Source organism: Vombatus ursinus, unplaced genomic scaffold, assembly GCF_900497805.2.
Source record: "Vombatus ursinus unplaced genomic scaffold, bare-nosed wombat genome assembly UNPS02014355.1, whole genome shotgun sequence".
Lineage (NCBI taxonomy): Eukaryota > Metazoa > Chordata > Mammalia > Diprotodontia > Vombatidae > Vombatus > Vombatus ursinus.
The window spans coordinates 336,243-362,452 of record NW_020954133.1 but is presented as its reverse complement, the minus strand read 5'-3'; the positions used below and the strand labels follow the sequence as shown (position 1 = coordinate 362,452).

The following is a 26,210-nucleotide window of genomic DNA, read 5'->3' as shown; positions in this document are numbered from 1 at the left end:
CTCTGGGATTCTCTAAGTATAACATCATGTCATCTGCAAACAGTGATAGCTTTGTTTCTTCTTTGCCTATTCTAATACCTTCAATGTCTTTTTCTTCTCTTATTGCTAAAGCTAACATTTCCAGTACGATGTTGAATAACAGTGGTGATAATGGACATCCTTGTTTCACTCCCGATCTTATTGGAATTGCTTCTAACTTGTCCCTGTTACATATTATGCTTGCTGAAGGTTTTAGATAGATGCTATTTATTATTTTAAGGAAGACGCCATTTATACCTATGCTCTCCAGTGTTTTTTAACAGGCATGGGTGTTGTATTTTGTCAAAAGCTTTTTCTGCATCTATTAAGATAATCATGTGGTTTCTGTTAGTTTTGGTGTTGATATGATGAATTATGTTGATAGTTTTCCTTATATTGAACCAGCCCTGCATTCCTGCTATAAATCCTACTTGGTCAAAGTGTATTATTCTTGTGATAAGTTGCTGTAATCTATTTGCTAATATTTTGTTTAAAATTTTTGCATCTATATTCATTAGAGAAATTGGCCTATAACTTTCTTTCTCTGTTTTGACTCTTCCTGGTTTAGGTATCAGCACCATATTTGTATCATAAAAAGAATTTGGTAAGACTCCTTCTTCACCTATTTTACCAAATGGTCTATATAGTATTGGAATTAATTGTTCTTTAAATGTTTGATAGAATTCACATGTAAATCCATCTGGCCCTGGAGATTTTTTCCTAGGGAGTTCATCAATGACTTGTTCAATTTCTTTTTCTGAAATGGGGTTATTTAAGTATTTTTCTTCCTCTTCTGTTAATCTGGGCAATTTATATTTTTGTAAATATGTATCTATTTCACTAAGATTGTCAAATTTGTTGGCATATAGTTGGGCAAAATAATTCCTAATTGTTGTTTTAATTTCCTCTTCCTTGGTGGTAGCTTCACCCTTTTCCTTCTTGATACTAGTAATTTGGTTTTCTTCTTTCTTTTTTTAAATTAGATTAACCAAAGGTTTATCTATTTTATTAGTTTTTTCATAAAACCAGCTCTTAGTTTTATTTATTAGTTCAATAGTTTTCTTAATTTCAATTTTATTAATTTTTCCTTTGGTTTTCAATATTTCTAATTTGGTGTTTAATTGAGGATTTTTAATTTGTTCTTTTTCTAGTTTTTTTAGTTGTATTTCCAATTCATTGATCTCTTCTTTTTCTATTTTATTTATGTAAGCATTTAGAGATATAAAACTTCCCCTAAGAACTGCTTTTGCTGTATCCCATAAGTTTTGGTATGTTGTCTCATTATTGTCATTCTCTTGAATGAAATTATTGATTGTTTCTATGATTTGTTCTTTGACTCAATCATTTTTAGGATTAGATTATTTAGTTTCCAATTATTTTTTAGTCTATCTTTCCATGGCCTTTTATTACATATAATTTTTATTACATCATGATCTGAAAAGGATGCATTTAATATTTCTGCCTTTCTGCATTGGATTGTGAGGTTTTTATGCCCTAGTACATGGTCAATTTTTGTGTATGTGCCACGTACCACTGAGAAAAAAGTATATTCTTTTCTAACCCCATTCAATTTTCTCCAGAGGTCTATCATACCTAACTTTTCTAATGTTCTATTCACCTCCTTAGCTTCTTTCTTTTTTATTTTGTGGTTAGATTTATCTAGTTCAGAGAGGAGGAGGTTGAGGTCCCCCACTAGTATAGTTTTGCTATCTGTTTCTTCCTGTAACTTTCTGAACTTCTCCTCTAGGAATTTGGATGCTATACCATTTGGTGCATGTATGTTTAGTAATGATTGTACTTTATTGTCTATGGTGCCTTTTAGCAGGATGTAGTTTCCTTCCTTATCTCTTTTGATAAGATCTATTTTTGCTTTTGTTTTGTCTGAGATCAAGATTGCTACCCCTGCTTTTTTTACTTCAGCTGAAGCATAATATATTTTGCTCTAGCCTTTTATCTTTACCCTGTATGTGTTACTCTTTTTCAAATGTGTTTCCTGTAAACAACATATTGTAGGATTATGGTTTTTAATCCATTCTGCTATAAGCTTCCGTTTTATGGGAGAGTTCATCCCATTCACACTCACAGTTATGATTACTATCTGCATCTTTTTCTCCATCCTTTTCCCCCGTTTATGCTTTTCTTTCTCCTTTCTCCTTTCCCCCCCTCACTAGTGTTCTGCTTTTGACCACCACCTCCTTCAGTCCCACCTCCCTTCTATTATCCCTTTCCCTTTTCTTCCTTTTTACCCTTACTGCTTCTTCCCTCCCTTCTATCCCCCTCCCTTTTGTTTTCCCTTCTCCCTCCTACTGCCCACAGTGCAAGCCAGATTTCCACACCTAACTGATTATGTTATTCCCTTCCTGAGCCAAATCCAATGAGAGTAAGGTTCAAACAATGCTCATCCCCCTCCCCTCTTTACCTCTGCTCTAATAGATCTTTGTGTCTTTTCCTGTAATGCAATTTACCCTTGCCTGCCTCCTCCTTTCTCAGTACATCCTCCTAGATCAGACCAATACACTTACTTGGATCCATTTAATCCACTTGATTAGATTTTTTTTTATCATTACATCAAAGTCAATCCATATCCACCCCCTTATGTATACTCCTCCCACATGGAATAATAACAATACAGTTCTCAAAAGCCAGTGTCATCCTCTCTTGTAGGGATGCAAACACCCTGCCCTTTTTAACAACATATTGTATCCTTCTGTCTCATTTACCTTTTCATGTCTCTCTTGAATCTTGTACTCGAGGATCAAATTTTTTGTTGAGCTCTGGTCTTTTCATCAGGAAGGTTTGGAAGTCCCCCATTTCATTGAATATCCATCTCCTTCCCTGAAAAATCATGCTCATTTTCACTGGCTTCACCAGTTAATCCTCGGCTGCATTCCAAGCTCCTTTGCCTTATGGAATATCATGTTCCATGCCCTATGGTCTTTTAATGTAGAGGCTGCAAGGTCTTGTGCAATCCTGACTGTGGTTCCATGATACTTAAATTGCTTCTTTCTGGCTGCTTGCAGTACCTTCTCTTTAATCTGGTAATTTTGGAATTTAGCTATTATATTTCTTGGCATTTTCAATTTGGGATCTCTTTCAGGCGGGGAGCAGTGGATTCTTTCTATAATTATTTTGCCTTCTAGTTCTAGGACTTCAGGGCAGTTTTCCTTTATGATTTCCTGAAGGATATTGTCCAGGCTCTTTTTTTCATCATGATTTTCATGTAGGCCAATAATTTTTAAATTGTCTCTCCTGGATCTATTTTCCAGGTCAGTTGTTTTACCCATGAGGTATTTTATGTTTTCATCTATTTTTTCATTTTTTTGTTTCTGTTTGACTGATTCTTGCTCTCTCGTAGAGTCATTAGTTTCCATTTGTTCAATTCTAATTTTTAACGTATTGTTTTATTCTGTTAGATTTTGTACTTTCTTCTCCAGATGGTCAATTGCATTTTTAAGGGATTTGTTTTCTTCAGTGTACTTTTTTTCCAGTTGACCAATTGTGTTTTTTAAGGATTCCTCTACTTCTCTCATTTGACTTTTAAAATCCTTCTTGAGCTCTTCTAAGAAGGCTTTTGGGGCTTCAGACCAGTTCATATTCCCTTTTGATGTTGCAGATGTAGGTTTGATGACAATGTTGTCCTCTTCAGAATTTCTGTCTTGATCTTCACTCTTCTCATAATATGAATCTATCATATGTTTCTTTTTACTCTTGGTGTTTCCTTATTCCCTGACCTTTAAAGAGATTATGCTCTCCTACTGGGGAGCAGAGGGCACTGACCCAAGCTTCTTGTGTTGGGAGCCTAGGTCTTGGTCACTGGCTCTGTATGCTGGGGCCTCTTATGTTGGCAGTTGGAGGCTGTAGGGTTCTGGCAGCTTATCTGGTATTGGGCTGGAATCAATAAGGCTGGGACTTTCAGGCAAACCTAGGTTGCTTGCTTTCCTTTCCTTTAGCTTTGTTCAGCTCCTTTTAGATGGATGCTGCCTGGTATTTATCTGCCTGAGGCCCCTTGCAGTGCTGCCTCCCTTATTTCTGTTGAGGCACTGGGAGATTCCTTTGCTGTAGAATGCAGAGGCACCTGGTGGTTTTTCTGAGCTGGTTTCCACTAGTTCCCCCGCCCTCATTGAGGCACTTGGAGGTCCAGCTGTTGGTGTTTCCCTGCTCGACCACCTGGGCTTCAGGATCTCCTCCTGGTTGGCAGTTGGAGGCTGTAGGGTTCTGACAGCTTACCTGATGTTGGGTTGGAATCAACAAGGCTGAAACTTTCGGACAACACTAGGTTGTTTTCTTCAGCTCCTTTCAGACAAATGCTGCAGGGTGCTTATCCACCTGGGGCCCTTTGTAGTGCTGCTTCCCTTATTTTTGCTGAGGCACTGGGAGACCCATTTGCTGTAGAATGCCGAGGCACCAGAATCTCCTCCTGGTGTGCTAAAGTGGGTCTTTCCACTACCTGACTGGGCGACTCCCAGTTCTGTACTGCTCCCCTTCCCCTAGGGTAAGAGGGGCCTTTCCCGTTAATCCCTCTAGCTACCTGGGCTACTGTACTGCTGCACCTCATCTTTCTTCTGGTTCAGCTGTTCCAGGGTTTTTTCTGGGGTGATATTTTCTGGGTTTTCAGAGGTTGATAGGGGAAGGTGAGAGCAACCACTTTTTTACTCCGCCATCTTGGCTCCCAGAAGCGGCCCACACCTATCTTCTTTTGCTTCTTAGACTCTTTTTCTGGATCATTATCTATGTCCCACCCCTTAAACATTAGGGGTTCCCTAATGTCTGTCCTAAGTCGTCCTCTCTTCTCTTTTTTTTACCTTTTTTTGAAGATCTCATTTTCCATAAATTAGGTTATAATCTCTATGCAGTTCACTCCCCTACCAATATATTTAGCCCTAACCATTTTCCTAAGCTCCAGACCTATATTAGCAAATATCTGCTAAAAACCATCTAATCCTGTAGGTATCTCAATCACAACATGTCCACAATGGAACTCATCATCTTCCCTCCTATGTCTTTCCCTTTTTATGTTAAGGACATCAACATCTTTCTAGTCATAAAAGTTTACAACCTTCTTTTCATCCTCTAATTTTCACACTGCCTTTCTCCTTAACTAATACTTGCTAATCTTGCCCAGACTACTCAAGAATTTTGCCATCTGCCCCATACCTTAGTCCCCCAGTTTCTTACCCCCCATCTTCCTCCTTGCTATCTCTTGTTCCAGAAACAATAACTAAATCAGTACCATTGCCTTTTGAAAAACTATGCCAATTGACTGCTCCATGATTCTTCTCACAATCACTGTGATTCTCTTGTCCTAAACTTCCTTCTCAGGCCACTATTTCCTTCAACTTGCTGTCCCTCTATTAAAATGTAAGCTCCTTGAGAATAGGACCAATTGTATTTGTATTTATAGCCTCAGTGCCTAGTACAATAGTAGGCATATAGTAGGTGCTTAAATGTTTTTTCAATTATGCATTCATTCATCAAATAATAAACATTTATTTATGAAGCATCTTCTATGTTTCAGGCACTATGCCAAATTTTGGGGATAGAAGAAGAGGCAAAAGACAGCCCTTACCATCAAGAAGCTTACAATCTAATGGAGGAGACAACATGTAAATAAAATATATACAAAACTACTTATAAACAGAATAAATAAGAAATTAAGAGAAGGAAGGCACTAGAATTAGAAGGGCTGGGAAAGGCTTTCTGTAAAAGATGAAATTTTAGTTGGGACTTAATTGAAGCCAGAGAAGTCAGTAGTCAGAGGTGAGGAGGGAGAACATTCCAGACATGGAGGACAGCCAGAGAAAATGCCTAGAGCTGAGAGATGGCGTGTCTTGTTCATGGAAGAGCCAGGAGGCCAGCCATTGGATTGAAGAGTGTATGGAAAGGAGTAAAGTGCAAGAAGAATGAAAAGGTAGGTGGGAGCTGGATTATGAAGGGCTTTGAATTCCAAACAGAGCATTTTTTATTTGATCCTGGAAACAATAGGGAGTCACTGGAGTTTATTGAGTAGAGGGGTTGGGGGAGGACATGGTCAGACCTGCACTTTAGGAAAATCAATTTATTGATTGGCTAAATGGAGGATGGATTGGAGTAGAAACTTGAGGCAAGAAGACCCACCAACAAGCTATTGCAATATTCCAGGCATGAGGAGATAAGGGTCTGAGCTAGGGTGCTGGAAATGTCAGAGGAGAAAAGGGGGAGTATTTGAGATATGCCATCACAGGGTAGTCCATGGGCCCTGGCAACACACTGGGTATGGGGTAGTGAAGAGTCAAGGATTACCTCTAGGTTGTGAGCCTGAGAGTCTGGGAAGATAGTGTTGCCCTCTATTGCCCTCTATTAAGAGGGTAGGAAGGGGAGGGGAAAAGAGTTAGGAGAAAAGATAGTTAATTCTGTTTTGGACATGTTGTGTTTAACTGGACATCCAGTTTGAGATATCTAAAAGTTGGAGATGTGAGATTGCAGGTCTGCAGGGAGTTTGGGGCAGGATAGATAGATTTGAGAATCATCAGCATAGAAATGGCAATTAAATCCATGGGAGCTGACAAATCACTAAGTGAAGTAGTAGAGAGGGAAAAGAGAAGAGGCCCCAGGACAGAAAAGGTTAAAAGGCATGCTCTGGATGAGAATACAACATAAGGACACCGAGAAGAAGTGGTCAGATAGGTAGGAAAAAACCAGGATATAATAACAATTTCCTTCAAGAATTCTACATTCTTCCATATGTATGTGTATGTGTATATAATACACAAATAATTATATATCATATAATTATATGATATATAATATAATAATTTGTATAACATAATAAATACATATTAAACATACAGACACAGTAAACTTGACTTTGGCTACTGGCAAAAATGTAGAAATTATTATTCAATGGATGATTAGTGGACATCTAGAAAAGCCAATGGTCATTATAGAAAGCCAAAATGAGGTTATCTAGAAAGAGTCAAGCCAGACTGACATTGTTTCCTTTTTGACAATGTTAATAAAAATTCTCATTCTATTTTGGTGGGAATAAGATGGAGAGATATGGTTTAGGTGATAGTATAGTTAGTTAACTTTTGAACTGGTTGAACAATGGAATGAAGTCATCAACGGTTCATTATCAACTGGAAAGAAGACTTGCTGGTGATAGCCCCAGAGGTCAGTGCTTGGTTCTATGCTATTCTTATTGATAACTTGGATAGAGGCATTGATGCCAAGATTATAACATTTTCAGAAGACACAAAGATTGGAGATACCACTAACATATTACTTTCCCCAATCCCCCTTCTCTCTGTGATTATTTCTAATTTATCAAACACATATATACATAAATATGTACATAGACATGTCTTATTTGCCCATATGTTTGTATATCATCTCCCCAGTTAGACTATGTCCTTGAGAAAAGAGATTTTTGTGCTTTTTCTTTTTGTTCCCATTTTTCTTTTCTTTTTTTTTTTTTTTTTGGCATCCTCAGTACTTAGTGCAGTACCTGACACCTAGTGGGCATTTAATAAATGCTTGTTGATGATTCAACGTACTGAAGAACTAGATAGAATACAGGGCCAAATCTAATAGAAATGCAATTAAATAAGACTAAATATAAAGTTTTACACTTGGATCCAAAAACTCAACTTTATAAATCTAAGATGAAGGAAGTATAGTTAGGCAGAAATCCATCTGTAAATTTTCTGGAGATTATATTGGAATACAAATCCAATACAATTCAACAGTACAATACGTATGACAGCATTTAGCACAGCGCCTATAGTAGGTGCTTAATAAATTTTTATTGATTAGTTGATTGACAATCAAGAAAAGCAAATGTAGTCTTAGGCTGCATTGAGAGTCTTTGGGGGCAGGACTAGCTGGGGAGGTCATAGTCACATTAGATTCTCAGTTAGAATATGAGTCTGGTTATGACTGCCACATATGATTGCAAGTGGTCTCAACACTGTGGGAAGACTATTGATGACCACATGTATGCAACAAAGGTTAAGAATTTATAACACAAGATAGAATTTATGGGGTGATGCTTAGAAGAGGGGAGGATATTCTTTGCTTTCTATCCTCCAATTTTTTGTCACGATAGCCAAGGGAATCTTGGGAGACCCAGACAACCCTTGTCGGTTTGTTGAAAGGTAAGCCCCTTCCTAAAATGTTTCTGAAGGAGTGAATCTTGATTATCAGAAATTAAGGAGTTTCAAGAATTTCCAGTTTCTAAATTAGACAGAAGCTTGGGATAGAAACCTTGCCCCTAGCTGAACAGGAGTGGGAAACATGCAGAGACAGGCTCATATATGTGCTTTAGCTAGAAGACTAGGGCTGTTCTGTGTTCCAAACAAGAGAGTCAGGTATGTTGTAGGAGCTATACTTGCTCAAGAATGGGCTGAACTGCAATGACCTCTGAGGTCTTGTCCAATAAAAGATTTGTGATTTGGTGGCCAAGTAGCTGTTCCCCTATATCCTCCCTTTTCCTGCCTCAGCCTCATTCCCAATGCTTTTCCTTATCCCTGGAATGTCAACCCTTGCCCACCAACCTATCCCCTCATGTTGAATCTTGCCTATTCTTCCTATGACAGTGTAAATCCTACTTCCTCCAGAAACTTATTTATGATACCTGGGGAAGCATTCATCTTGCAATCAGACAATATCTTTCTTTTTTCACCCAGCTTATTTATTTATTTTTAATTTTCAATATTCACTCAGACAACATCTTTCATTCCCTCCAATCTCAAATAACACTTTAAAAGGACTAAGTGAAATGTAGCAGACCAGAGAGGAGATTCTTAATCTCTCAGAATCACAGAATATAAATAGGAATTGGAAGGGATGCCTGAAGCTGTCTAGTCTAACCCAGACATTAAAGGGATCTCCCACCAAAACATACCTGACAGGTGACTATCCAGCCTCTGCTTGAAGACCTTGGAGGAAGGGAAACCCATCACCTCTCTGGCAAGCCCATTCTACTTATTATTAGGTACAGCGGATAGAGTGCCAGCCCTGGAGGCAGGAGGACCTGGGTTTAAATCTGGCCTCATACACTTACTAGCCGTGTGACCCTATTTGCCTCAGTTTCCTCATTTGCAAAATGAGCTGAAGAAAGAAATGACAAACCACTCCAGTATCTTTGCCAAGAAAACTCCAAACGGGGTCATGACGAGTTGGACATGACTGCAAAAACTAAACAACAACAATTATTAGGCAGTTGTTCCTGACATTAAGCCTAAAATTTCATCCTCCTGTAAAAATGGGGGAAATAATGATGGTACCTACTTGGTAGAGATCTGTCAGGAAGATCAACCGTGCTAAAAGATCCTCAAATCTTTAGGGCACCATACAAATACCAGTTATTGTTCTTTTTCTTTTAGTATACACCTACCTTGCCCTATTTCATATTCATTATCTGAGTGATGTTCCTTCCAACTGTGAGCTTATGTGATTATTTAAGAGTAATCTATTTCACTGTCGGATATCACAGATTTTGAAGAAGTTGTCCTGTCCATGGATATGAAGCCTAAACCTGTGTCTCTGCAACTTCCACCTCATTATTTCCAGTTCTATTCCTAGTTGGGAACAGATCAGAACAAGTCTAAACCCTTCTTTTATTATGACAAATCCTTTAAACTTAACTAAGTGGCACAGTGGATAGAGCACTGGGCCTGCACTGAGAAACACTTCAGTTCAAATACAGCTTCAGACACCTATTAACCATGTGGCCCTAGACAACTCACTTGACTTCTGTTTGCCTCAGTGTCCTCAACTGTAAAATGGAGATAATAAGAGCAATCTTACCTCCCAAGGTCGTTGTGAGGATCAAATGAGATAATATTTGTAAAGAATTTGCTTAGCACAGTGCCTGGCACATAGCAGTCATTTAATAAATCCTTCCTTTGCTCCTCTTAAGTTTTTTCTTCCCTCAAACTTATCATCAATCTGCCATGGTCTCCAGTTCCCACACCATTCTGGTTGCCCTCCTCTAGATGCAGTCCAGTTTATCAAGGTACTCACTAAGATACAGTACCCCAGACTGAACTCAATGATTCCAGATGTGAGCTGACCAAATAGAAAGACAAACTACTCTTCTTCTGGCTATAATAACACTCCTGATACATCCTGTGCCTGCATTAGCTTTTGGGAATGTCATGTCACTTTGTCAACTGGTAACGTTGAGCTTGAGTCCACTAACATTCCCATGGTTTCTCACATGAACTATTTATAAATCATCCTCCCTACTATGGACTTGTTCACCTGATTTTTGACCCCAAGTATGGGGCTTTATATTTATTTATCCCATATTACATTCAGCTTATGTCAAGATCTTGTATCATTTCAGAAAACAACTCCCAATTCTTCTTATAGCATGGACGGGATGATGTTGGCCCAACGTGTTCTTTCTCCCAAAAGGAATTTAGAAATGGTGATATATGACAGATAGGAAGATGATTCTAATGGTGGAATTTCAGGCAGCATGATGGGTTGATAGTCATGAAGAGTCCATCATAAGGCCCTTTTAAGTCACAGTATGAAAGTAGGTCCCTACTCTGCCTATGGCTGACCCTGGTCCTGCTTCCCCCTCCATCTCTCTAGGAACTGGTGTCCAACCCCCCATCATCTTCATGACTGTAGCTCCTCATTGTGACCTCATTACTGAGGTCACATTTCCCAAGGCTTCCCTAAGGGTCTGGGCAGGCCAGGGCAAAGGATCCAGCTCTGCCTTGGTCCAGATGCTGATGGGGAGCAGTCCTGGGTACAGGGGGAGCCAGAACGCTGCAGGGTTATACAGCCACGGAGGTGAGCACCGAACTGAGAGTTGGAATAGTCACAGAGCAGGGGGCAGGGGTAGCTCTACAAGGCCGACCTTGCTCCCCACCACAGCAGGCACAGCGTTCCACATCCTCCCCCACGGTGTCTGGCACCACACCCTGAGGCCTTGGGCAGACAGACCCTCACTGGCGCATCACTGAAGCATGGCGGGGGCCTGGGAGGAAGCGGACGACAGCAGGCTGGTGGCGGGCCGGGAGTCACCGCCGCGCATCATCACAGTAACAGCAAAGACCCCACAGGAGCGCCAGGAGTTCACCCTGGCAGAAAACTGCAGTATCAGGGAGTTCAAAGAGCAGATCTCAAAGCGTCTTAACTGTGATGTGACCTGTCTGGTGCTTATCTTCACAGGGAAGATCCTGAGAGACCAGGACACACTGAACCAGAGGGGAGTCCTTGATGGTACCACTGTCTATCTGGTGGTGCGGAACCGCTTCCCCGGATTGACCCGCTCATGCCATACAACTGCCACACCTGCCACCTCAAATCAACCTGTCCCAGGTAGCAACAGCCCTGGGTCTTCAGCCAGTACAGGGGCTGCTGGTCTGCTGGCCAGGCTGGGCCGCATAGCCCGGTGCTCCCCGGATCTGGCAGACTTCCTTGGCCACCTGACTCAGCTCCTCATGGCAGTCCCTGAAGCTGTGGTGCAATTTCTGAATGATCCCTCCATACAAGGTCTACTGGGTGAAACGCCGTCCAGCACCAATCCTTCCCCTGGCCCTGGACCCGGACAGCTGATGGCTCAGACGCAGACTGCTCCACCAGCCCAAGCTGCTGAGACAGTGCCTGAGGCCCTGAGGAGCCCTGCTCTGCTGAGGGAATTGTTGATGCTAAGAGCAGACAAGAGAGGCCTGGGGGCTTTAAAGGCTGTTCCTGGGGGCGACAACGCTCTGAGACAGGTCTATGCTGATATCCAACAGCTGATGCTCACAGTTCCAGCCTCAGCACACCGTGCCAAAGGCCCAGCTTCCTTGTCTGGTTCTTCTAGTTCTTCTCCCTCAGTGGGGCCTCTTCGGCTGGGAAATATGTGGCCTGGGGCCCAGGGCCAGGTTCTGGGAGCCTCTACACAGGCTACGTCACCCTATAGCTCTGGCATGCCCAATCTGTGCATGGGTTTGGGACCTGGCTCACAGGATGTGTCCCCAACTATAGGCAAAGGTTCCCTGCCAAGCCCATCCATACCCTCTGTGTCTGCCCTGCGAAATGCCCTGAATGTACTGCATCAGAACCCAACCCTACTGCACCAGCTCACTGCTGGTAGCCCTCTGAGGCCCCGTCTGCCACTGCTACCTATCCTCACTAATCCACGGGCTCTACAGGCTTGGCTGCAGATTGAGCAGGGTCTGCAGACACTCTTTATGGAAATTCCAGGGCTGGAACCCTGCCTCCGGGGTTCTGGAAGGCCCTGTGGGAGTCATGGGGGAGGTGTGGCTGGTAGGTCAAACTCAGGAGTGTCCTCCCAGCAACCCACACTAGCTGTGCTGCAGCTCCTCCAGGCCTTGGCCCATGCGAGCCCCAATACCCTTCAGACCCCACCACCACCACTACTGCCACCACCCCCAGCGGAGGGCCGCTTCCAGCAGGAGCTGGATCAACTGAAGGCAATGGGCTTCTCCAACCATGATGCCAACCTGCAAGCGCTGAGTGCCACTGGTGGAGACATCCATGCTGCTATTGACAGGCTACTGGGGCCCCCCCAGAACTAGCACCCTGAATACTACCCTGGGAAGCCTGGACAGGGGGAGAGAGGGAGAGAGAGGAAGAGGAAATAACTCATTTTCGGATAATCTCCTATGCAAATCGGAGATCACTGTGGACAGCACCACTCTGGCAGCTGTCTCATTCTCCACTAAAAGGCTGCTGCTTGGCTGCATGTGTCCCGTGTCACTTTGTTTGAAGGGTTGAGTTATTGGTGTAGGTTTGGAGTTATAGCTACCTTCATCACAGGGTCACCCTTTTTTAGGAAAAAATACTTATCTTCAGCAGAGTGGACAACCTATTGAAAGTTATTTTATTCCCATTTTGTGAGGCAGTGATGATGGTGCCTTTGGACAAGGTGAATCAATCTCAGGGACACAATAGGTTTAGAGTATGGCCTAAAATAGGGGCTTCTGGTTCTCTCTATCTCCTTCTCCCTCTGCCCTGCCTTCTCCCTCTCCTTTGGTTTTCAGGTCCAGTCTTCTTTCCTTTCTCAGCCTAGGACTATATGCCCAGGAGTTCTCCCCAAAATATCTACTTCCCTTTTGATCCTTAATCTCCCTTTAAAGTGAGGTACTCCCTTCTTCACATGAAGAATCCCTCCCCAAGCTTTAAGATACTCTGTAAGTCTGTGTCCACTCAAAGCAATAGTACACGAAACCCCCAATAGTACATGATACATATAGATATGCTTATTTTTCCTCTAGTATTCACTAAAGGACACAATTACAAAGACATTGAGTGAAATAATGTTCTAAGAATTACATTGGAATACTCTTCCCTTAAACATACAGAACATTTTCTCATAAAGATATGTGTCAATGGAGGGAATGCACAGGCATAAGGCTCTCATACGAGGGGCCCACATAGGGGCAGTAGGTGTTTGCAGGGGTAACTTCCACCTTGACGTTGCAGGAACCCTGTGGCTGGCTTCTGATGATGTTATGAAGTTGATCTCATTGGGCCTGCTGCTCCCTGGTTGCAATGTCTTGGATGAGTTACTTCCTCTGCTGGTCCCCGCTGGCTTCACCATGTATTGTCCAGTGTCTCCTGGTGACTCTTGCGCCTGGTCTCTGGAACTCTGCTGGTCTCTGATGCTCTCAGCCCAGTGGTACTCAAGGTAGTGCCAGACCCAACAAGTTCTCCAGTATGGAATACATATCTCAGTATAACTCTTCCGGATCTCAGCTTTAGCATATAGAACATTGTGACTAGAATTCTCTCAAAAAAAGAGAGGCTGAAAGCTAAATAAGCCAGAACCATTACACTCAGCTAACAAAAAAAGGCAAAAAGTTCCCAAACTAAGGTTAAGCCTTGCCCTTCAGAAGTCTTACATAGGAAATCAAAGAGCCTCAAGATCTTCTCTGTTTTAGCCTCCAAGGACTCAGCCGGGGGAAAAAAGGTAAATTACAGAAACATGGTCAGCGTTCACCATGCACTTAGTCCAATGTTGTTTAGTCTTTTTTCAGTCATGTCTGACTCTTTATGACCCCTTTTTGGGATTTTCTTGACAAAGATACTGGAGTGGTTTGCCATTTCCTTCTCCCATTCATTTTACGGATGAGGAAACTGAGGCAAATAGGGTTCAGTGACTTGCCCAGGGTCACATAGCCAGTAAATGTCTGAGGACAGATATGAAGTCAGGAAGACCTATGAAGTCAGGAAGATGAGTCTTCCTGACTTCCGACCTGGCACTGTCCACTGAGCCATCTAGCTGTCCCTTAGCCCCATGCATATCTGATTATTTTGTTACAGGATTTTGGTGGTGGGGAGAGGGGAACTCATTTTGCCTACATAAAGTCTCTACTTGTTTGTTTACTTCCTCATTCTCTCTAGCTTTAAGCAATTGATTTTCCCTTCTTCTATAGGTTGGGCTAAACTTCTCCCCTGGTTCACTGTAATCTGGTCTTCAAAGAGGAGTCATAGTATGACCCAAAGTGGTGCATTGTGTATCAGAAGGTGTAAAGATGGATTACATCCCACCCTTCCTATTATTTATCCAAATTGAAATCCATATTGTAGATTTGTCTCTAACTCGTCTCTAACAACAACACTATACCACTCTGGCCTTTTCCCCCAACTTTGCAAACTTCTTATTTCCTTTTTTGCCTCCATTTGGGCCTCTCAGGACATTTTCACTTAACCTTAACTGAGGCCCCTGGACTAGCAGCTCCACTGGAACCATACAGAATATATACCCCACTCCTGTGCATATCTATATGCTGCACCACCACATTATCTCCAAACACCCCTCAGCTGGAATGTTCCCAGGGCAATGGGCAGGGAGTATGAGCTCTACCATACACCCTTTCCATTGGAATGGAAGAGTGAATCTCAAGGGAAAAGCAGTCATGCTTGCAATGTGGCAGTAGATTGTAGTCTGCATCCTCATTGGATTATCTTTTGCCCCAAATCTATTTCTTCCCTCTTTCCCTTTTGTAAAGGGCAATGCCATCATTGGAATACTCAGGATCAAAACATTTTAGGATTATAACCTCAGTGTTACTTGATTCTTCACTCAACCCTTTTATAGAGTCAGTTATCCAATCTCTCATCATTCTCCTCTTTACTCATATAGCCTTGGTACAGGCCTTCACAACTTCCTTTTTTTTAAAAAATAAGTTTTTATTGATGTCTTTTGTTTTGTACATCATCAGAATGACTCCCAGAATCCTTTCCCCTCCCTTTTCCCCTCTCAGATAATATCTCATATAACAAACAGTATTTCTTAAAGAGGAAAAATATCAGCACAACTGATTGGTACATTGAAAGAAATTTAAAGACATGTGCAATGTGGACCTCTCAATTCCAAGAAGTGATGACTTGAGGTTTTCTTCCCATATGTCTTAATTCAAATGATGTTTGATCTTTACAATTTGATTACATTCACTTTTGACTGTGTGTGTGTGTGTGTGTGTACATGTGTGTGTGTGGCTGTTCTTTTCATTTACATTATTGAGTCATTGTGTATATTGTTTTCTTGACTCTGCTTACTTCATCCTGTGTCAGTTCACATAGATCTTTTCATGCTTCTCTGTATTCATGACACATCATTTCTTACAGCACCATAACCTAATAACTTCTTTTATGAATTATTCCAAAGGCTCCTACCCTGCTTTCAATCCATTCTCCTTCATCATCATCATCATCACCATCATCATCACCATCCATCATAATCAGCACAGAACTGATTGGCAAGCACAGAAGTTGGCAAATGAAGGCCCATGGGTCTTGTATGACCTCCAACTAAGGATGGTTTTTACATTTTAAAATAAAGTTTTATAACTATTAAAATTATTTACATTTTAAAATAAAGTTTTAAAACTATAAAGAAATAATCTTAGCTCAGTGTTGTACTGAAACAGGTTGTAGTAGGATTTGACCCTTGGGCTATAGTTTGGCTATCCTTGATCAAGAGCTTATTAAGCACCTGCTGTGAGCCAAGCACTGTACTAGGCACTAGGGATACACAGAAAGGCAAGAACAGTCTCTGCCTTAAAGACCTCACAGTCTAAAGGGAGAAATAACATACAAACAACTACATACAAAATATATCTACATGTTTATGTGATACATTGAAGGTACTCTCAGAAGAAGACACAAGTATTAAGGCTACTTGAGGAAGGTGGAATTTTAGCTGAGACTTAAGGAAACTAGGAGACACAGTGGGGGACAGTCAGGGAAAAGGCATGGAGTTAAGAGTTGGAGTGTTATGTTGAAAGAATAAGCAATGAGGCCAGTGTCACCAGATTGTAGAGTGTGCAAAAAGCGATAAAGTGTAAGAAGAATGGAAAAGAATCAAGGGATGTGGTTATGGAAGGCTTTAAAAACAGAGGATTTTCTATTTGATCCTAGAGGTAATAGGGAGTCTCTGGAGCTTATTGACAGGAGTGGGGAGTGGGGTGTGACATGGCAAGTCCTGGGCTTTGGGATGATCATCTTGGTGTAGAATGGACTGGAGTAGGGAAAGACGTCAGGCAGGAGGTTTAACCAGCAGGCTTTACAACGGTGCAGGTATGAGGTTATGACGACCTGAATTAAGGTGTTAGCAGTGTCAGAATAGAGAAGGAGGTGCACCTGAGACATGTAGCAAAGGTAGAGATAAGACTTCGCAACAGATTATGTCTGAGAGGTGAGAGAGTAGAGTCCAGGAAGACACCTAAGTTGTGAGGTTAGAGAGTGACCCAGATGACAGGGAAGATTGTGGTGCCCTTGACAATTACAGGAAAATTATAAAAGGAATGGTTTGGGGAAGAGATATGAGTTGAATTTTAGATATGTTGAGTTTAAGATGTCTATGGGATACCCAAATGGAGATGGCTAGTAGGTAGAGATATGAGGCTGGAGGTAAGGAGAGGGCTTAGAAGTAGATTTGCGAATCATCAGCATTGAAATGATCATTGAATCCATGGGAGCCAATGAAATCACCAAGTGAAAGGACCAAGGACGAACTTTGGCGGGGAACCCACAGTTAGTGAGTTTGACCTGGATAAAGATCCAACAAAAAAGACTGAAAAGGAGTATATCTGATAGGTAGGAGGAAAATTGGGAAAGAACAGTATCACAAAAACATAGAAGAGAATATTAAGAAGATGTGAGTAATCAATAGTGTCGAAAGTTGTAGAGAGGTCAAAAAAGATGAGGATTGAGAAAAGGTCATTAGATATGATGATGAGATCATTGATAACTTTGAAGAGGGTAATTTCAGTTGAATGATGAGATCAGAAGCCAGACTGCAGAGTTAAGAGAGTGAAAGGCAAGGAAGTGGAGATGCCAGCTTTAGACTATCTTCTGGATAAGTCAAACCTCACAAGGGGAGAAAGATAAGAGACGATAGTTAGGATAGAGAGATTAAGCAAGGGTTTTTTTTTGAGGACTAGGAGACATAGGCATGTTTTTAGGAAATAGGGAAGAAATCAGTAGACAGGGAGAGATTGAAGATTAGCAAGAAAGGAGGATATGGGGGAACAATCTGCTGGAGCGTATGGGATAGAGTGTGATCACTTGTGAATGCAGAGGGCTTAGTCTTGACAAAGAGAAAGGTCATCTAGTTTTGTGAGATAATAGGTAAAGGAGGAGATAGTGGCAGAAGGCATCTGACTGAAGTGAAATGAGAAAGGAGAAGAATTTTTCAAATTTTTCAGTAAAACATGAGGTAAGATTCTTAGCAGGGAGGAAGTGGGGCAGCCACAGGAGGTTTGAGGAGTAATAAGAAGGTTTGGAAAAGCCACTGCAGTGAGTGGGATAGAGAATCAATTAGAGAATAGTTTTTTTATTTTTTTCTCTGCTTCATTCAGCATCCCATGAATGGAGTACGGGAGGAGTGATCCCAGGCTGAGACTTGGCAGGGCAAGATTGGTGATAGGATAACGTGGTAAGAACCTTGAAAGAGAGGACAGCATAGAGTTGAATGAGGTCACCAAGGGGTCAGGATTGGAAAAGGAACTTAGTTCTATGAAGACGTGGATGTATGATCACATATAATGTGAGGTCAAGTGATCAAATCAAAAGCAGATAAACAATGTATTCACACTATACATTTGCAAATAAAGACATCATTAGACAACAGCAAATCTCATATGGTTTGTGCTGCCTTTTTGAAGGCAATATCCATGTCTTCCTTTGTTCTAATAATTAGTAAATAACAGAAAGGTAGTAACCACTTCTTGTTGTCATTTTACTTGGTTGTTTTTATTTTTCTCTTCTATTTGCTTTTGTTTGGTAGTCAATTTTGATTGGTTTTGATTTGGGTTTGTTTTTTGTTCACATGTTTTAATGGTTTTCAGTTTTAGTGAAAGTTAAAACAAAAAAATGATTCATAAGAATTTTGAGAGAGAAGAAGAAGAAGACAAAGAAGAAAGAGAAAGAGAAGGAAGAGAAGAAGGAGAAGGAGGAGGAGGAGGAGGAGGAGGAGGAGAAAGATGAGGAGAAGGAAGAGAAAGGTGGATTATTTACTAAATTCTTTCTAAAAGATTCCTTCAATCTTCTCAGCAATGCAAGGATCTAAGACAACTCCAAAAGTCTCATGATGGAAAATGCTATCCACATCCAGAGAAAGAACTATGAAGTCTGAATGCAGATCGAAGCATACTATTTGCTCTTTTTTTCCTTCTGTTTTGTTTTGTTTCTTCTTTCTTGTGGTTCCTTCTATTGGTTCTAATTCTTCTTTACAGCATGACTAATGTGAAAATATGTTTAATAGGAATATATATGTAGAGCCTATATCAGATTGCATGCTGTCTTGGGAAGGGAGGTGGGGAAGGAGCGGGAGAACATTTAATACTTAAAAGCTTATGGAAATGAATGTTGAAAACAAAAAATTAATTAATTAATTAAAAAATAAAAGATTCCTTCAAAGTCTGGAATTCTGTAATCTTCAAGATTCGGGAGTGGAGGTACAGAGTAAGAACTGATAGAGTCTGAATGCAGATAAAAGCACACTATTTTTCACTTTATTTTTATGTTTTTTTTGTCTTTTGGTCTGTATCTACTTTTACAACATGACTAATTTGAAAAAATAAGTAAATATATGTTTTCATATCTAATATGGTAAATATAGATAATTGGGTATCCTGGAGCCAGCTCCAACTGAGTATGTTAAATTTTCAGTGTGAGCATTTACATCTTGGAATTCCACAAATACTATAAATTAGGACTTGATTCATTGTTTTGTTGATTATATAGACTAAGAAAGTGATGGAGAAAATGTTAATAATGCAGATTAAACTTAAAAGTGTGCCAGGTATACTTTTTTCTTTTTTTGAGAGTCAGTTGTTAAACACGTACCAGCACACCCTCAGTTATAACTCACATAAACAAAAGCTTTTTGGAGTCCTCAATTGTTTTTCAGTATAAAGGGGTCCTGAGACCATAAAGTTTGAGAACCTTTCCTTCAGTGGTCTGGGAATCTACGAGATGTGTCCATTCATGCTATCTCATCTAATGAGACCTTTGTCCATGCCCTGACATAAATTCTCCAAAGTTGATAAATCAACCATTCTGAAGGATTTCCTCTAGTTCTTTTAATAATAAAATAAAAGAATTATAATAACATTTTGTGTTTATTTCATGATTTAAAATTAACCAATCGCTTTGCTCACCATAACCCTGGGATGGTGATAGCACAAGCAAAGGCCTGCAAAGTAGATGAGCTGGGTTTGATGGCACACAAATGGGAGCATTCTCATTGAACCTTCCCCTGGACTCTGCCTTTGCTTATGAGCACAACCATTTGTTAAAAGGTTCCAGGTAAAGAGCAATTCATCTAAGAAAGATCTGTGTGAGCTCAACATGAGTCAACAACATGATAAGAGGTCTTTCTGACATCAGAGCTATCTGAAAAATGGAAAGGACTGCCTTGGTAAGTTGTGAGTTTCAAGTCATCCGTTTGGAGTCTTTTAATCAGAATCTGAATGATTTCCTTTCCAGGAGACTGTAGGAAGAAGTCTTCTATTGGAAGGGAGATTGGACTTGATAAATCCTGAGGTCCTTTCTGTTATTCTTTGAGTGTTTGTGATTTAACTTTGGTGCTCATTTGTACCAGAGTATGTTTGTGGGGCTAGGTGGTGCAGCGGATAGAGTGCTGTGCCTGGATTCAGGAAGTTTCATCTTCCTGAGTTCAAATCCATCCTCAGACACTTACTAGCTGTGTAACCCTGAGCAAATCACTTAACCACTCTTTGGCTCAATTTCCTGGTTGTTGTGAAAATCAAATGAGATAATAATTGTAAGGCCCTTTGCACAGTGCCTGGAATATAGTGCTATATAAATGTCAGCTATTACTATTACTTGGGGGAAGCTAGATGGCTCAGTGGGTAGAGTTTCAGGCCTGAAGTCAGGAAGACTCATCTTCCTGAGTTCAAATCTGGTCTCAGACACTTACTAGCTGTGTGACCCTGGGCAAGTCACTACCCTTCCTCTTCTGTCAAATGAGCTAGAGAAGGAAGTGGCAAACCAAAAGTATCTTTGCTAAGAAAACCCCAGATGGGATCACAGAGAGTCAGATATGACTGAAATGAATGAATATCAACAACAACATGTTTGGGGGAAGAGAAGAAGGAGAAGAGAAGAGTGATGGAATGAAAGGATAGGAACCAATAGTGGAAGTTACAGAGAAACACATTTAGGCTTGGTGCAAGAAAAACTTCATAATAATTGTTGCAGTCCAAGCATTGGATGGTCTGCCTTGCCAGCCAGTGGAGTCTCCTTCACTGGAGATCTTCAAGCAATGACCTAATGGTCACTTGTTGGAAGCATTGAAGAATATAGAATATAGGTCGGACTAGATGACCTCAGATGGCCCTATCAACTATGAGATTATAATAATAATATGTTAATATGATAATAATAATAATAATAACTAGCATTTACATAGCACTTTAAGCTCTGTAAAGTGTTCTACAAATGGCTTATTTTATATTCACAACAGTCCTGGGAGGTCACTGTTAATACTATCTTTACTCTGCAAATGAAGAAACTGAGGTACAGAAAGGTTAAGTGACTTTCCAGGGTCACACATCTAGTAAATATCTGAGGCTAGATTTGAATGTAGGACTTTCTGACTCCAAAACTAATGCCTTCTCTGCTTTGCCATGTACCTATCAAGATTCTGTCATTATATGACTGTGTGTGATTTTCTGTGTAACTAACGGTATGTGAAACTGAGAATTGTTTTATGTGAGTGAATGTAAGTATTGTTTTTGTTGTTGAGTCATCTTTAAGTCATGACCCACTCTTCGTGACCCCATTTGGGATTTTCTTGGCAAAGATACTAGAGGGGTTTTTCATTTTCTTGCACACCTCATCTTACAGATGACAAAACTGAGACAAACAGGGTTAAATGGCTTGCCCATGGTCACACAGCTAGTAAATGTCTCAGGTTGATGAGTCTTCCTGACTCCAGCCAGGATACTTCACTGAGCCACCCAGCTGCCCAAGTATTACTACATGTGTAATTGAATGTAGATGAACCTTGGAGCATTCTAATAGCCTCCTAATTGGTCTCCCTGCCTTGTCTCTCAAAATCTTCCTAATTCAGGCCCAATCACGTTAATTCCCTTCTCATAAACCTTCTGCAGCTCCTCATTACCAATATGATAAAAGAACAAATTCTGTAACTTTGTATGCAGATGGCCATTGGTTTTCCTCAGGTGGACAGGGCCTGTCAGAAATTCAGGTGAGCTGCCACTAGGGAGAGGCTTATGAATCATTACTATAGGTCTAAACAGCCAGGCTGCCCCTAAGGCTTTGTAGTTACCAAGCCCAATGTCTTATACACAGACAATACTCAATGCTTAATTATTCATCGATTGACACAGAGGACACCTAAGCATTTCTATTCAACCTTAAGATCATAAGTGGAATTCTTTCTTCAATGCATAGAATATAACAATTCAATCTGTTGTCAAATCTTATTTTCTCCTTTGCAACATCTCTTGTACATTAGCACTTTCTCTCCACCCACAAAGCTGCCACCCTGGTGCAGATCCTTAATACCTCAAGCCTGGACTATCGCAAGAGTATGCTGGTGGGTTTCCCTGCTTCAAGTCTCTCCCCACTCTAGTCCGTCCTCCACTCAGCTGTCAAAGTGATCTTTCTAAAATGGATGTCTGACCATGTCTCACCCCTTCCTACTTACCCCCCAAGAAACTCCAGTCGCTTCCTGTTCCCTCTGCGATCAAATACAGACTCCTTTCTTTGCCTTTTAAAGTCCTTCACAATCTGGCTCCTTCCTATCTTTGCAGTGTTCTTGATTTCCCTCCTGGTACTCCACCAGTCATTGGCACTGGCCAGCTTGCTGATCCTCAAATGTAACACTCTGCGTCCAATGACCTGACTCCATGACTTTTCACTGGCTGTCCTCCATGCCTAGAATATTCTCCTTTCTCATTTCTTCCTTCTGCCTTCCTTCAAATCTCAATTCAAATCCTGCCTTCTGGGATCCCTCCCTTCTACTGTCTCCTTTATCCGTATTAATATTCCTTTTCCCTGAAATTATCTCAGGTTTACCCTGGATATATCTTATATGTACATAGTTGTTTGTATATTGTTTCTCTTATTAGATGTGAGCTCTGTAAGTGAAGAGATACCTGTTTTTTGCCTTTCTTTATATCCCCAGCAATTAGGACAGTGCCTGGCACACAGTAGGCACTAATGCTTGTTTACCAACTATAAAAATTATTTATCTTTAATTACTTTATTTGAACCTATAACACAATTTTGAGTAAGATCTAAAGAAATACAAATAGAACTTGGCATCTTTTTCTCTGAACTTAAACTTTTCTCAATAATTTCTTGATCTTCTCTGTGTTGTGTGTGTGTGTGTTTTAAATAAGTTTTGTTGCCAAAAAAAATGTTTTGTTGTTGTTCAGTCATGTTTGACTTTTGTGCTCCCATTTAAGGTTTTCTTGGCAGAGATACTGGAGTGGTTTGCCATTTCCCTCTCCAGCTCATTTGACAGATAAGGAACTGAAGCAAACAGGGTTATTTAGTGATTTGCCTAGGGTCACACAGCTAGTAAGTGTCTGAAGCCAGATTTGAACTCCTGAAGATAAGTCTTTCTAATCCACTGTGCCACCTACCTGCCCTTTAAATAAGTTTGAATAGTTCCAACTCATTGTGAGCCCGTAGTGGCATCAGAAACCCTTCACAAACATAGTCTTGGCTACAGATCTGGTTCTTTGGGGCATCAGACTAATTTGGTAACAACAGTCATTGAAGGTTACTTTTCTTCTGGAAGCATTGATCTTCTCTACCCAGCAAGAGAAACCTCCATTCCAGGTATAGACTGCACTCTGCCAAGTGTCCAGCTCTGTCTTTCTCTCCAGCTCTAATATACCCAACAACAAATTCAACACTTATTTAGCATTAACAATGGGCTGGGCACTGCCAGCACCCAGAGACAAAAAGTTTAGATAAGAAAAGTACTCTGCTCTTACAGAACTTACAGTCAAATAGGGTGACTAATTGACATACATATAATATATAAGACAAATGCATGCAATGTGCAATGTCAAGAACCCTCAGGAAAGCCCCCAGCACATTTGGTGGAGGATTTACTAGGAGACAGAAAGAAAATGATGAAAAATCCTGAATTCCTTGGGTTGGGATCACTTCTCTAAAAAACTCACACCAATAGAATCACTGATCCATTCAAATATTAAGGAAACATCCAAGTACAATAATAGTACATTAATACAACCATCTCCCACATGGCAGGCAGAAAAATAGACCACCTTTGTCATCAGTATTTCTGCATATTCAAAGTAGGAATGCTCAGGAGTGAATTGATTTTTTCAATTAGGAAACAATTTCCCTGAGGTTTTGCCTGCTTAGCTAAGTGGTATTTACCTTGGGTTTAAAATAAAAATCTATGAAATGTTCTTCTTAATCAAAACCCTAGCAGCTTCTACCTCACTTTGAAATCTGCAAAAATTTTTTAATCTTTAAAAGCAAAAATTCTTAATCTTTTTTGTGTATTACTGAACCCTTTGGAAGCATGATGAAGCATATAGACCCCTTCTCAGAATATTTTTGAATACATTAAATAAGATACCTAGGATTATACAAGAAACCATTTATATTGAAATGCAGTTATGAAAATATTACAAAAACAAGATCACAAACTAGAGGTTAAGAATGCCTGTATTAAAGAAATCCTACTCCCTTCCCAAAGCAGAATTTTGAACCAGATTTATTTAGCCAGAATATAAGTTCTGAAAGCAGAAATGTCAATTACACTGGAGGTTTGAATGATAACACCTTGATTTAAATCCAGGCTCTGCAGTTTACCACCTGTGAGATCTTGGGAAAATCAGTTCCCTTCTCTGGGACTTCCCCATCTGTAAAAGGAGAGAACTGAGTTTCCATTTCTGTTGTCCTAGAAGTAGAAGACCTTTTTAGAGGTAAAGTAGACCTCTAGCTTTCAGTTATCGGATCCTGTGATTGAGAGACGGAAGGAACTTTATTTGCTCTTTGTTCATATGACATGAAGATTTTCCTTTCTGCTACTTACGTCTCTCTCTCTCTCTCTCTCAGTGACCTCCTTTCCCCATCCATCTGAAACTCTGAATAACCTTGTCCCGGATTTGCTTCATCCTAACTGCATAGACAATGGGGTTGAGCATGGGTGGTACCACTACATACAGATTGGCCAGAAGGATGTGAATATGGCGGGGGATGGTACCTCGGCCAAAGCGATGGGTGAGGAAAGAAAAAAAGGCAGGTGTATAAAACATGAGGATCACGCAGACATGGGCACCACAGGTGCCCAGAGCCTTATGGCGTGCACCTTGGGATGGCAGGCGAAAGACAGCATGGAGGATGAGAACATAGGAGACAACAATGAGAACCGCATCAATGCCTAGCGTTGAGAGGGCTGCACACAGACCATAGATGATGTTGACACGGATGTCCCCGCATGCCAGCCGGGCCACACCCATGTGTTCACAATATGTGTGGGGTACTGTATGATGATCACAGTACGGCAGCCGGTGGAGGAGAAAGACAAGGGTGGCAACAGTGCAGAAAGCTCGAGCAAAACCAGCCAGGCCCATCTTGCCAAGGACCTTGTAGGTGAGGATAGATGCATAGCGCAGAGGGTCGCAGATGGCCACATAACGATCGAATGCCATATAAATCAATGTGGCTGACTCCAGGGCAGAGACGAAGTGGATGAAAAAGACCTGGGTGAGGCAGGCAGGGAAGGGGATATAATGAGCTTGGAACCAGAAGATGGCCAGAGCCTTGGGCACAGTGGTGGTAGAGAGGATGAGGTCTGTAATGGCAAGGAGAGAGAGGAGAATGTACATAGGTTCATGGAGGCTCCTCTCTGAGATGATGACCCAGAGAAGGAGGATATTGCCACCCATGGCTGTGGCATACATCATAATGAAAGGAAATGAAAGCCAGAGGTGATTAGCCTCAAGGCCTGGGATTCCCAGTAGCATGAAGGAAGCTGGGTGGAATTTGGTGTGGTTAGCTAGCAACATGGTAGCGATCAGGTCCTCCTCTGCAACTTTTGGACTTTGCTTTGGTCACTACCTAGAGAGAGAGTGATAGGGAGGAATTCAGTTCAATTAGATTCAATTAAACATGCACTTACCAAGCACTTGTACTATGTATTAAGCGTTGTGCTAAGTGGTGGGGAATATAAAAATAAAAATCAGACAATTCTTCCAGGAGCTTACTTCTACTGAAAATGGGTGGGTAATATTGCATCATGTACATAGATAAGAGGGCAGCTAAGTGGAGCAGTGGATAGAGCACTGGTCTTGGAATCAGGAAGACTCATCTTCATGAGTTCAAATCTAGCCTCAGACACTTATTAGCTGTGTGACCCTGGGGCAAGTCACTTAACCCTGTTTGCCTCAGTTCCTTATGTTTCAAATGAACTGGGGAAGGAAATGACAAATCACTCCAGGATCTTTGCCAAGAAAACCCCAAAATGGGGCAGCTAGGAGGTGCAGTGGATAGAATACCAGCCCTGAAGTCAAGAGGACCTGAGTTCAAATCCAGCCTCAGACCAAACACTTGAAACTTACTAGCTGTGTGACCCTGGGCAAGATACTTAACCCCAATTGTCTAAAAAAAAAAAAAAGAAAACCCCAAAATGGGGTCACAAGACTGAAACAACTGAACATCAACACACAGATAAGAATATATAAAAGACAAACACAGTA

General features: G+C 41.0%; 2 protein-coding genes across 2 annotated transcripts; one reads left to right on the top strand and one right to left on the bottom strand.

Moving 5' to 3' along the window:
• Positions 1–10,979: 10,979 nt before the first annotated feature.
• On the top strand, positions 10,980–12,539 carry LOC114042341 (ubiquilin-1-like). Its single transcript, XM_027861024.1, has one exon. The coding sequence runs from the start codon at positions 10,980–10,982 to the stop codon at positions 12,537–12,539; it is 1,560 nt and encodes a 519-aa protein (XP_027716825.1).
• A 12,024-nt stretch (positions 12,540–24,563) lies between these two features.
• On the bottom strand, positions 24,564–25,526 carry LOC114042340 (olfactory receptor 52B2-like). Its single transcript, XM_027861023.1, has one exon. It carries the CDS (start codon positions 25,518–25,520, stop codon positions 24,564–24,566), a length of 957 nt encoding a protein of 318 aa, XP_027716824.1. The 5' UTR covers positions 25,521–25,526.
• Positions 25,527–26,210: the final 684 nt, after the last annotated feature.

Bases quoted from the DNA above. Each gene is read 5' to 3' on its own strand.
- LOC114042340 (XM_027861023.1), bottom strand. From the start codon at position 25,520: ATGTTGCTAGCTAACCACACCAAATTCCACCCAGCTTCCTTCATGCTA.
- LOC114042341 (XM_027861024.1), top strand. From the start codon at position 10,980: ATGGCGGGGGCCTGGGAGGAAGCGGACGACAGCAGGCTGGTGGCGGGC.